Source organism: Sus scrofa, chromosome 13 (assembly GCF_000003025.6).
Source record: "Sus scrofa isolate TJ Tabasco breed Duroc chromosome 13, Sscrofa11.1, whole genome shotgun sequence".
Classification (NCBI taxonomy): domain Eukaryota; kingdom Metazoa; phylum Chordata; class Mammalia; order Artiodactyla; family Suidae; genus Sus; species Sus scrofa.
In genome coordinates, this window is record NC_010455.5 from 65,252,138 (window position 1) to 65,265,899 (window position 13,762).

General features: G+C 41.5%; 1 protein-coding gene across 4 annotated transcripts in view; it reads right to left on the reverse strand.

Moving 5' to 3' along the window:
• Window positions 1,279-13,762, reverse strand: part of RAD18 (RAD18, E3 ubiquitin protein ligase) — a 106,091-nt gene continuing 93,607 nt past the window's right edge. The window contains exons 12-13 of one of the 4 annotated variants that reach the window (XM_021068322.1): window positions 2,025-2,166; window positions 1,279-1,914 (exon numbers count right to left, since the gene is read on the reverse strand). In XM_021068322.1, the coding sequence (XP_020923981.1) occupies window positions 2,064-2,166 (103 nt within the window). In that variant the 3' untranslated portion in view covers window positions 1,279-1,914; window positions 2,025-2,063. 4 annotated transcript variants of the gene reach the window in all.

A 13,762-nucleotide genomic window follows, 5' to 3' on the forward strand; every position in this document is an offset into this window, starting at 1 on the left:
CTTTATTCTCAAGTAAACATAATAACGTCATTTTCTCAGCATATGAATATTAGAGCATGCTAAGTGTAACAAACAGAGCTAGTAAGGCTCTTTGGGCCTTATTTTTCAATGGACTTGGGAATTCCTTTACACTGGGGGTTTCTAATCTCACACAACTGACATTCTGAACTTTGCTGTGGTAATTACGGCAAGGTGAGGTCATGTGGATGGATCCTGGTCCAACATGATGGTGTCCTAACAAGAGAAGAGGGCACAGACCCAAGTGAGCAGAGGAAAGACCACATGAAGACACAGGGAGAAGGGGGCCCACCCGCAAGCTGAGGAAGGAGGCCTCAGAAGAAACCAACCCTACTGACAACTGGAGCTTGGTCTGTTACCCTGCGGAGTCATGAGAAAAACAAATTTCTCTGGCAAAGCCATCCAGTCAGTGGTACTTTGAACAGCACCCTCTGTGGGGGCTGACCTGAGCCGTGTGGATGTTCCTCAGCATCCCTGACTCTTGACCCACCGAGACAGCAGCAAGGCCCACGCACTGTGACAGCCAACAGGTCTCCGCAAAGTCTTCCTCCTGCTGTGCTGAGAACCGCTGTTCCAGATGGCCTCTGGTCACCCCTGCATTCCCAGTGCTCCACACAGGGACTGTCACTTCACCAAGGAGATAATCAAATATTTACTAAATGAATTCACTTGCCTGGCTTGCTATGTGGGGTCTCACTGCTCCCTTGCAAACTCCTTTTGTTGCAATTAAAGTAGTAATTACTTCCAGTTTAATTTATAGCAGGCTGTGTAATTTTTAATATAGCAAGTAGTTTTCATTTCAGCATAATTTCTGGTAACTCAGTGACGTAAATGTCACATCAACATTAAATGCTATTGTTTGATACTGTTCGCTTACCTCACATTGGATCTTTTGAAGATTCAATGAGTGGTGCTGTTTTTAGCTGCCTTAATGCACCACTCTTGACTTTAAGCAGATGAAATGACTATGACAAATTCTTATGCAACCATTTGAAGCTCAGGGAACTCATAAAGAAAACAAATGGCCATTTAAGTGAGAAAGCGCTGAACTCCAAGTCAGAATGAGACGCCACACATTATCCAGAAACCTGAAAGCACACCAAAAGCCGAAGCCAATGGGGATATTCTTTAGAAAGGGGAAGTCACATATGCCCCTGGCATGTTCATAAATCTGTTGTCTCACCACTGCTGATTTTGCTGCTGTAGTATCTGACCAACCCCTTCTAGTGATTTGTAGCTTGTACTCAACTATTCACAGGAGACTGTTTCATGGCCTTTATTTTAAATTGATAGAGTCTGTTCATTTACAAAATCCATTTATTGCATCCTTTCTATTTAATAGCTAGATTCAAAGTGCTAAAGACTCGATTTACCCAAGTGGAAACAAAAAGACCAAGTAATCATCTGTAAGTGCCGTTTCTGGAGAATATGCCCACTCTGTTCCGAAGTCATTGTCTGTGCCTTTAGGTTACAGTACTAACATCCTACTCCAGGTAAAGGGTAAGACTCGGGTCTGATGAACGACCACTTTAAACTCAGGCAACAACCATCCTGTGATGGCCATACCAAGCTCGCTGGCATCCTGGCACTGTACACACACACACACAGGACAGGAGTTAACAGCATCTGCCTTTCCAAAAACAGAGAGCTTGAATACCCTTATTGCTCCCCGTGGTATAGGTGTTGAAGGATCCTTTTATGAAGTTGGTTTCTCCATGGAAGAGAATGGCTTAAGGATATTCTGGAATTTAGAAACAAAATCAAACAAAGCCCTTTGCCAAAAAGTCTGTGCCCTCTGCAAAGCTGGGGAACATGTGGATGCCAGTATTTTTAGAGAGAGATGTCTTAGAAGCAGGAGGTAACGGTCCAAGTGAGGATGTATTAAGATTTTTTTTCCTGGAAAAGCAGAAAAGAATGAAAATCAGTTAAATATAATATTTAGGATTTAATATCCTCACTTTGGGCATCTATGAACATGAAATCTATATGGCAACAAAAAGGACTACATTCTGATCACTGCAGTGGGAAAGTCGGCAAAGCCCAAACTAATTCCGGTTCCGTTTATTTCTCGGCTCAAGATCAACACTTTCAGCTGATCTCGTGCGACGATTCTGTCTTGGACTTATTTCTGTGTCTTGAAGATCATTTCTGAAAACAGAAAAAAGAAAACGGCAGCTTAGGCAAAGATGATCGTTATTATTTTACAGCATTTCTAGTTTATAAGAGCCTTCCCATGCATTTTCATTGAATCCTCCAAACAGCCTTCTACCCCACTGACAAGTCTACTATAACTATTACTGCTATTATTATTCTTCCCACTTTACAACTGAGAAAACAGTGACTTAGTAAAGACTAAGTCTAAATGAAATGAAAGAGCTAAGGCCTCAACCCCTTTCTTTCAAATCAAAATCTAGCAGTTTTATGCTTCTGCTTCACATGTAGAAAGCTGAAAAAAAAAAAAAAATGTGCTCCCATCCTAACAAGTCGAAGCCAGAGGTCTAACAGGCCCAGAATTTATCTTGACCTTGTCAGAGAGCTGGGGTTCTAAGGGAAGCAAGAAAACAAAGTTCCCTCAAAAGAGAGACAGGCCATGTGCATGCCCTCACTCCAGGCAGGATGCCAAAGGCCAGAGAACATGCAAGTGAGGAGATGAAAGCTGCGGTTTTGCTGGATTCTGCAATATGCCCAGGAGCCTTGGCGGTGCTCGTGTGACACTGGGAGAGGGCAGGACACTGAGGAGAGCCTGAGGTGGGAGCACAGGGATAAAGCAGGGTACACAGGGGTGACAGGGGTTAGGCATAAGCCTTGCCTCTTCCCTCCACCCTCCTCTCCTATGAAGCAAAAGCTTTAAGCTGCTGAGAGAAGAGCAGGAAACTCCCTGGGCCATGGGCTTAGGTGAAGATGCGCTGTCCCTGGGGTGGAAAGGCAAAGATTCACTGTTGCTGGGAAATGGGAGAAACAGAAACTTCCACCTCTAGAAGATGGGAAGCAAGTCATCTTGGGCCGAGGAGCTCATACAATTCCCAGCAGAGGTTGGGTCAAGGTGGTCTGAGCACCCTGGGAGGTGGGGGAGGGTGCTGGGAAACCCCCACCCCGGAGACGAGGCACCCCGGGCCTGCCTGAGACAGAGCTGGGGTGAGATGCCAGGGGGGCCCCCGTGGGCCCACCACGAGCCCAGCACCAAGCTTAGGCTGCAGCAGTAGCTGGCTGATGGAGAGGAAGGGACAAGGAGAAGAGGTGCCTCCCCTGGTCAGGGAGGGGAGAGGAAGGCACTAAGAGCAGATGAAAGGAAATGAGGGCAAAATCAGTAGGCCAAACCTCGCCATACTGTCCCAACACTAAGCACAAGGTCAAAGCAGCCCCACTGCTAGAGGAACGTGAGGGCTCTGATGCCCTGAAGGTCACATTAACAAGTAAACTCCAACCGAGGTCAACTCCCCACACGAATGGCCTAACAGGAGAAGGGGCCTTCCCAGCTCCAGGCACAAATGCTGTTTATCCCAGTCTCTATGGGCCTTCATTCAAGTAAAATAGATGATTCACAAAGAAGGTGGAAAACAAAGAAAATCTGTTGTAAAAAGTAACCAAGAGATAATACAGACAAAATGACCACATGTTGCAACTGTCAGACCAGGACCTTAAATACCTATGGTTCACATGTTGCAGGCTCTAGGGAAAAGCCCAACATGGTGAACACATGCTCCAGGGGAGGCTCATTATTACTGCCCCTCCCCCTTACCACTCAGAGTCTAAGGTTCTCATCACAAGTGGCTGCCTTGTCGCTCTTTCCCCTCCTCCACAGAGTCAGCCTGTCCAGCTCAGCAAGCAGTGTACTCAACCAAGAGTCACCACTCTTCTGAGCTAGGACAGGGGCTGGCAAACATCGTAAAGGGCCAGATATCTGGGCTTTGCCAGCCAGTCACACAGTCTCTGTTGCAACTACTCAGTTCAAGTGTAATGTGAAAGGGGCCACAAACAGTAGATAAACAAAGTGTGTGGCTGTGTTCTAATAGAACTTTGTTAACAAAAACAGCAGAATAGATGTGCCACATGGGCCATAGTTTGCCAACCCCTGACTTGGACCATGTGAGTCCAACAAGTGGATCCAGGTGGCTGAGCCAGAGTTAGGTGTGAATCCTCTAGGACCTCCCTTGGCCAAGCTGCCACTCAGAGGATGTACCAGTTAGGCCAGTATAGGGTTGCTCTTAGGAGAAAGAAAGATGCATCATGCCCAGGAATTGTCAAGAGGGAATCCTGAATTTTTAAATAGGTCCATATAAACCCAACACCCTTTTTGTCTTGATCACAGCCAGAAAGTGGCCAAAATGAGATGACCCCTTTCTGAGCACAGCAGCAATCAGTGACCAAGCTGCCTTACTAAGGTGTGTGGACCAGGAGGAGGTGAGGGAGCTGATTTTTTTCAAGGAGGCCATTCCAACATTCAGTACTAGATGCCTGTGGATTGCAGGGAGGCTAACAAATTCAGCAGGTCGCCAATCTCTTCAGAGAATGGGTCTTTCCTTCCTACCTACATGAGTGATGCAGATGCTTTGATGGGCACCCTCCAGGTGTGGAGCCCCAAGAGGGGGAGTGGTGTTTTTACTCTGCTAATCTGTGACTTTTATGACCTGATTCAACCTCAATTACCTCCTTAACAGTTCTATCTCCAGTACAGGCACACTTGGAATTAGGCTTCAATGTACAAATTTTAGGTGGACACAATTGAATCCATAACAGCCTTTGTGGGTCAGGCATTCAGTGCTGACAAGATCCTAGCAGCAAGCTAACAGCTGTTTTTCAAAAGGGATATAACTGGCAGCTATGCTAGGCTGGAGACAAGTCCAAAATCCCAAAGGGTGTCTCTCTTTGTCAGAGGCTCCAATCAACAAAATCACTGGCCATAAAGACTTGTAGCTCCAAGGGGTTTTTCGAGTTGTGGGAGTTCATGGGTATTATCACTTCTTATGTATGGTTCTTCCCCATCTGAGAATTTGCTCTGGCACTTAGTGGATGGGGAATTAAAGTATGTACACATCAGTCTCGCATGTGTTCCAATGAGAAGTAACAAATAACTTAGTACCAAGTTAGCCCAGAGGGCCTCAACTACAAGGTCATATCAGCTTCCCTTCCCCACTGTAAACCTTGCCAAACCCCATAAAATCAAGTCAGGTACTTCCTTCCCTGACAGAAGTAGGATATCAATCTGGTACCTATATCCAACAGAGCCAGCAAAGTCTGAGTCTCTGCCCTTCCCAAAGATCACTCCTGGACTGGTGCAGATGGCCTTTAATCTCCCTTGGGGACAGGTAGACCTGGGCTCCACCACTAAGCAACAAAGCCAGAATAGCCAAAACAATTCTAAAAAGAAAAATGTACACTGACAATAGTAAATGCTGGTGAAGATGTGGAGCAAAAGGAATTCTTATTCATTGCTGGCAGGAATGCAAAATGGCACAGTCATTTTGGAAGACAATTTGGTAGTTTCTTCCAAAATTAAACATACTCTTACCATATGATGCAGCAACTGCAGTCCTTGGTATTTAGCCAAATGAATGGAAAACTACATCCACACAAACCCTGAACTTTATTTATAGGTATAATAATATATAGATAGCACTTCATTCATAATTGCCAAAACTTGGAAGCAATTTAAGATCTCCTTCAACAGCTGAATACATAAATGAATGGCAGTAATTCATAGAATGGAATACTATTCAGCACTAAAAAGAAATAAGCTGCTCAAGCCACACAAAGACATGCAGCAAGCTTAAATATTACCAAGTGAAAGAAGTCAATCTGAAAAGGCTAAAACTGAAAAGGCCATAGTTGGGCTTGGGGAAAAGGAGGGGTGAATAGGCAGAGCACGAAGGACTTTTAGAGAACTTTTCCCCTTGTAAGGTTTATTACTTGCAAAAAGAGGCTTTCTGGTGAGAACTGAAGAAGGAAACCAGGTTGGGGTCTTTATGGTGGGTAGTGGGTGGGATCACCTGGGATTTCTTAGCAGTCTGTCCAGATGTAGAAGGGGAAATGGAAGATTGAGACTCAAGAGCTGTCAGCAAACACCACAAAAATGGGGTCAGATAATATTTCAGGGTGCAAACTGATGAAGAACTCAGTCCAGAGAATAGGTGTGTACAGTGGCAAAGCACTACACGTGGCTTAGGAGAGTCAAGACAATTCACTATCCTTTGGGCTCAGACTTCTTATAAACAGTGAATAGAATTCCTTCCCTACTCTGTAATCACAAGATTAAATAATAAAATGAACATGAATGTACTTATAACTTGACTAAAACATGTTAGGAATTTGATAGATGTTAGTTAATTACATTTGTCTTCTTAAATATCTAGAAGTAATTTTTGCTAATTTCATAAGATTCACTTCCTAGAAGATAATGGCACAAAAGAAAAAAAAAAATATCAGCCAACATGCAGCCCTTCTTTTTTTTCTTTTTTGTCTTTTTGCCTTTTCTAGGGCCGCTCCCGCGGCATATGGAGGTTCCCAGGCTAGGGGTCTAATTGGAGCTGTAGCTGCCAGCCTACGCCAAAGCCACAGCAATCCGGGATCCGAGTCAAATCTGCGACCTACACCATAGTTCATGGCAATGCTGGATACTTAACCCACTGAGCGAGGCCAGGGATCGAACCTGCAACCTCATGGTTCCTAGTCATATTTGTTAACCACTGTGCCACGACAGGAACTCCAACACGCAGCCCTTCTTAGGATAAAGCAATCTCTGTTTATCAGGATGGTAACAGAAAACTCTTTGAAAGGCAAAATCAAAAGAAAATGAAGAATTGATAGGTCATATGACACAACTGGTATCCAAAAAATTTCTTTGTAGGCTAGAGGCAAGAACTAAATCTCACAAGGGGAAAAGTAGGAAGACTACTATACACAGTAAGTACCCATACTTCAGTCCAGAAACAATTTCCCAAATTCAGGATGGGAAGCCATGGTTTAATGACAGCACAGGAATATTCAGTTCAAAAGGAATGGAGAGTGGAGTTCCCGTCATGTTTCAGTGGTTAACGAATCTGACTGGGAACCATGAGGTTGTGGGTTCGATCCCTGGCCTCGCTCTCAGTAGGTTAGGGATCCGGTGTTGCCGTGAGCTGTGGTGTAGGTCGCAGATGCGGCTCGGATCCCACATTGCTGTGGCTGTGGTGTAGGCCAGCGACTACAGCTCCAATTGGACCCCTAGCCAGGGAACCTCCATATGCCACGGATGTGGCCCTAGAAAAGACAAAAAAAAAAAGCACATGGCAACTGGCTTCTTCCAGAACGAGAGATCCAAGAGGGAGACAGAACAAACAAAAAGAAAGAAAGAAAGAAAGAAAGAAAGAAAGAAAGAAAGAAAGAAAGAAACACACACACACACACACACACACAAAAGGAATGGATAGTGAGAGATGGTTAATAAGCAGAAAACAGATTAAATTTAAGATTTTATAAAATCAAATCAGCAACACAAAAGCAATCAGTGATAACCTTGGAAAAGTTTTGCATTCTAACGTTTACTGAATATAGTTCTTGGAATAATACTTTAAAAAGAACATGGACAGAGACCAAAGCCTATAGAATGTGCTTGGCACTTGCAGAGCCAAGGAGCTTCTCAGTTCTTTTGTCTTAAGGGATCATCCTTCTTCCCATTACAGGTAAGGCTACTGAAAAATAAGATCACTGTGGAGGCAAGTCCACAGGCTCACTCTGCCTTTAGCTTTTTCAGTTCTTCATCCACAAAGGACTGTAAACAGGCTGAGGCCAGGCCCATCACAATAATTTTTTGATGGGCTTTTGCTCCTAACTCTAATTTTAAGGTTTTTTTGCTTCATCTATTCTGGGGCTCTGTTGTTAGGTGCATAGGAACCTGTAATTTTATATCTTCTTGATGGATTGATCTTTTCATCACTATAAAATGTCTTTCCATCATTACAGAACGTCTTTCTAGTCTCTAGTTAACAATTTTTGTCCTAAAGTTTATTTTGCCTGATATTACTATGGCCATAAAAGCTCTCTTTTGGTTACTGTTTGCATGGTAATATTTTTCTTGCCTTTTACCTTGTGTTTTTGAGTTTAAAGTGGGTCTCTTGAAGACAGCATATACTAGAATTATGTTTTTTAAAAAATCCATTCTATCAAACTCTGCCTTTTAATTGAAGAGTTTAATCCACTTATATGTAATGTACTTACTAATAAGGTAGGAGTTGTATGTGCCATTTTGGTATTTATTTTCTATATGTCTTTTTTTTCATTCCTCTATTCTTCCATCACTGCCTTCTTTTGTATTATTTTCTAGTGTACCATTTTAATCCCCTTGTCATTTCTTTTACTATATTTAAATTAAAAAAAATATTTTCTTAGTGGTTTGCCTGGAGATTTTAATTAACATATTAATTTATAACAATCTAATTTAGATTATTGTCATCTTAATTTCAAGACAATACAAAAACTTTGCTTCTATACACCTATTTCTTCTTCCCACCTTTCTGCTATTATTCTCATCTTATGTCCATCAACATAGATTTCTAATTATTGCTTTGTACAGGTTTCTTTCAAATCAGATGCGGGGGGAGAGTTGCAATAAAAAAAATGTCTATACAGTCTTTTTAATTCACCTATACTTTTAAATTTGCCTTTACTGTGGTTCTTTATTTTTTCATGTCAATTCAAGCTACCATCTATTGTCCTTTCACTTCAGCTGGAAAGATTCCCTTTATTATTTCTTGTAGGGCAAATTTCCTAGTGACTAACTCTCTTTTATTTCTCTGGAAAGGTCTGAATTTTTCCCTCATCTCTGAAGTATAGTTTTACTAGATACAGAATTCTTGATTGACAGTCTTTTTCTTTCAACATTTTGAATGTCATCTCACTGCTTCTGGCCTCCATGGTTTCTAATGAGAAACCAAATTGCTTGCAAGTGATGAGTGGCTTCCTTCTTTATACTTTCAAATTTTTCTGTCTTTGACAGAATCCCTTCAGCTTCTTATAGGTTTAATGTTTTTCATCAAATTTAAGTAGTTTTCCAGTCATTATTTGTTTGCATATTCTTTCTGCCTCTTTTTCTTTCTCCTCTCATTCATAGACACCCATCACACATGTTGGTATGCTTGATGTTGACCTACAGGTCTCTGAGACTGTTCATTATTGATCCTTTTTTTTTTTTTTTTTCTGTTCCTCAGACTGAATACACTCAGCTTTCCATTTGCTCAGGTTCTGTATTAGCAGATCAAAAATATTAGGAAAAATAATTCCAGAAATTTCCAAAAAGCAAAACATGAGTTTGCTTCATGCTAATAACTATTTACAGAGCATTTGAATTGTGTTTACAACTATTTATGTAGCATTTACACTGTATTAGGTATTATATGTAATCTAGAGAGGATTTAAAATATATGGGAGAATGTGCACAGGTTATATGCAAATATTACACCATTTTATATGAGGGACTTGAGTATCCATGGATTATGGATATGCAGCAGGGTGGGGTGGTTCTGGAACCAATCCTCCATGGATACTTGAGGGATGACTGTAATCTCAATACTGATTCTTTGTTACACATGCTTAAATCTGCTGCTGAGCCCCTTAGTGAATTTTTCATGTCAGCTATTATGTTTTTCAACTCCAGAATTTCCATTATAAAAAAATAACTTCTATTTCTTTACTGGTACTCTCTATTTGGTGAGACACTGTTTTCATACTTCCCTTTAGTTCTTTAAACATAGTCAAATCAACTGATTTTATTGGTTGCTTTCCAGCCTGCATGTATAGGCCACAGTTTGTCTTTTCTTTGCATGCCTCCTAACTTTGGTTGAAAATTGGACATTTTAACCAATATATTGTGGCAACTCTGGAAATAAGATTCTCCTCTTTCCTCAGGGTTTTTCTGATACTGGTGCTTGCTGTTGTTGTTAAATGACTTTCTGAACTAATGCTGTAAATATATAGCTTTGTTGTGTGTTACCACTGACATGTCTGCTAAATGAGATTAGTGGTCATCTAATGATTGGATAAAATTTTCCCTAAAGGCCTGGAACCAGTATAACACAGGACCCCTGTCGAAATCAGTCTTGGCCAGCAGACTGTGTGTGTGTGTTGAGACACACACTGAGTACTTGGTCAACAACTTTACCTTAGCCTCTACTTTCTGCTTTCTGCTTGCGCAGAGCCTCACGGTCAGCTGAAGGTGAGAGCTTAGGACCTTCTCAAGTCTTTTCCTGAGCATGTACAAAGCCCTAAGCATGAGTGTGACCTTCTAGAGCCACAGAAATATGTCAGCGCTGTCCAAAGCCCCCAGAGAAATATTATTTTTCAGCTTTTACTTTAAGCTTTTTATTTAGTATATTTTTTGCCTTAAATGTTATCCACCACCTTGGATGGCAATGAAGTTAATCAACTGGCTCTAATTATTTTAAACAAACATAATTTGTTTTGAGGCTTTTTGCTCTGGGTAAGCTCCAAAATGGGTAAAGAGAGTCCTGCAAGTGGGAGTCTTTCAAGGAACCACCAAATAGGTCAAACAGTAAGAATTCTCTGGGAATGAGGCTGTGACGGAGCTCCAGCTCTATTCTGCTTTCTCTGGGGGATGTCAGGCTGTTGGTCCTCATCAAGACTGCAGACTGTTGGCTCCCAAGGCCAATGTGGAGCTGCAGAGAGGGGAATGGGAACAGGGCAAGTCAAATCACCACAAAGCTCACTATTCTTACTAAAATTCAGCCATTTTTCTTTAAGAAATATTCCCAGGATTGCTACTGACTTTGGGGAATTTTCAGAGTTTTGAAAAAGTTGATTTGACAAATTTTGTCAGTTTTGCCATAGGTTTTATGGAATTTCCAGAGGTCCTCATCTCATCATTTTTCCTGACGTCACTCTTCTTTATCTTTTTAACTGTTTCTCCAGATTTTTACCCATGGTCTTAATGTCCCTAAACTTTCACATGTCAAATTTAACATCTTAATATTTCATTGCCATTTATTTATTTGGCTTCTTTTTTTAAGTTTTAACGGTATGTTCCCTTACATTTAACTTCTACAAAATTACTGATTGTTTTTTAATCTTACCTTGTTTTTAATTTCCTTCTAAAGTTTTAAGTAATATTTTCCTGCCATATTTCCCTTTTTTGATTTGCTTTCACAATAGCTGACAACAAGCATGGTTATAGTGTTAGTGCGAGAAACAGCCTCTACCGTAAGCATGGGTTTGAAGCAGAGTCCCTAGCAAGCAAGGATCTCAAGGTTCTTCTAGAGTGATTCTCTAAAACACCTCATCCCCAAAGATGCAGAAATCCTAATAGGAGAACCCACACCAAGATTTTTTTTTCATGCATTTAATATACTTGTTTCCTGGAATGATGACATGTCACAAACACAACAAGTTTTTAAATCCTTGGTCTCTGAAAGGTATAATCAATGGATTTTTAGGTTTGCCAACAGCATGCTCTTAGCCAACTGACAATATTCCTGTGGAGGATCATGGTGAGGCATCAGGAAGCACTTAATCTACTGAGTACAAAAGCTATACCCAAGAGATATGGCCATTTATTATCATCCTGCTTCCAACATACATTATTATAAGGGCGACTGACCTTTGTTCTTGGTAGAGACATAGGAAAAAACCTCTCAGTTCAGGTTGATTACAGGGAGCCTGGTCAGAACAGGAGCTATTTTAAACAGAGTTGAGTTTTTTGATTCTTCTTCTTTTTAAACATAGAACTGTTTCCCCATGGAGAGTACTTTGAATTTTTTTAAGACCTATTTGGGGCAAAAGGCCCATCCAAAATACTAGTGCATAAGCTTGAATAAAGATCAAAACCTTACAAGCATATTACATGGAAGAAAAGCTACAGGCTAGTTTCTTAACATGAAAAAATAAAACAAAATATTAAGAAACTAAGTCTAGCAACATACAAAAGTTAAAACATCATCAACAAATTATGTTTGTTTCAAGAATGTAATCTTGAGATCTACTGAACATGCTCTCTAGAAAGGCCTTGGGTTTTAAGCACAGTGCTGCCGGAGCAGTCAAGGGTTCTGAATGGAGCTGTGAAGAAAGGAATGATAACTCCCATCTGGATGAAGAAAAGGGAAAAGCCAATTCAGGAAGAAGCAACTGCAGTTGCAAAGCAGCATGACTTTGAGGGAACTGCAGTAGTTCAGCTTGGCTGCAATGAGGAGGGGGAGGGGAGAAAAGGGAAGGGGAAGGAAGATGGAGACAGGACAGTCCATGAGCCAGCAAGTAGGTTGGAGCCATAACAGGAAGAGCCATGGATGCTGGTGAGTCCTGGAGGCCTTAAAGTACCATGCAAAGAACACGACATGTTTTAGATCTCACTGGCAGAATGAGGCATAGTGATGAGGCAGAGAGACAGCTGGATGGAGGTGGCAGGAAGCTGGAAAGAAGCGCCAAGGGCCTGTGTGGGCCAGGGCACAGAGGGACTGACAGAGACAGCATGGAGGTCTCAGCATGGAGCATCCACAGGAGCACTTCTTGCTGAGGGGGTCCCTGGAAGCAGCATCAGCAACACCTGGAGCATGTTAGAAATGCAACCTACACAGCCCAACTCAGAAGTGGATGGAGCCCAATAATCTGTGTTAACCAGTCCTCCAAGTGATCCTGATGTTCACTGAAGTCTGAGAACCACTTACCTACAGGACTTGGCAATCAACTGTGAAAGGTAAGAGAGGGTGAGAGTGGGAAAGAGATGACTCCTAGGTTTCTGGCTGGAACAGGGGACAGACTGTGATACAACCACTCACTGAAGGAGGGACAGTGGAGGAAAAGCAGGTCTGGAGAGAAGGTACTCAAGACTCTCCAGGGCAGACATACCTTCCCCACATTTTATGTATAAGGAAACAAATCAGGAAACATGTAATGATTTACCTGGACCATTTTTCTTCTTATTTTCATTCTGTTCAATGTAAATATATCATGTAGCTCAAAATGGTAAGACGAACCAATATTCAGATAGAAGAACCCAAGACTAGTCTGTAGAAACAGGATTGGTTTGTTTTGTTTGTTTTGCTTCTTATGAACGTAACTGATTTATATGAGGCACCATGTTGCTAACAAAACTTCTCAATCCTTAATGGAATTAGGAGAATGTGTTGGAACTGAATTAGTATGTTCTATGACTAATATCTCAAATATGCCATTTGTGGTACCACAAAATGGCTATAAGCCTAAAATGTGTATTTGTTGGAACTGCCACATTTTGCAACCTTTTCCTGATTTTGCCTCTAAAGCTACATTGTGGCTTAAGCTTGTTTAAACTGTTCTACACTAAACTGAAACCAGGAGGCCTGGATTCTCACACTCACCCTCTTAGAGCCACTAACTAGCTGTGGACCTTGACCTTGTCAACTTATCATCTGAGGCTCAGCTTCCTTCTCTATAAAATGAAGGGACTGGACTAGATGAGCACTTACATGCCTCCAGCTTTAATATTTACTATGTGTAAGGATCAAGTGATGGGATTTATTTTCTAAGTGTGTTCTTATAATAAAAATAATGACTTTAAGAGATCATCATTACCAAGAATGGGCTTGGACTTGAGAACTGGGGCTACAGCTTGTCATAATCATTGCTGTCAGGGTTTAGTTTGAACAGGGTGATTCTTGGTTTAGAAGGAAGTAGTTAGCTAAGGAGTGGGATTAAAATCTCATCTCCATCACTTATCACTGTAGCTAAGTGACCTTGGATTGGAGATTTACTTCGTTCAGCCTCAGAGAGGTTTCCAGAAAGGTGA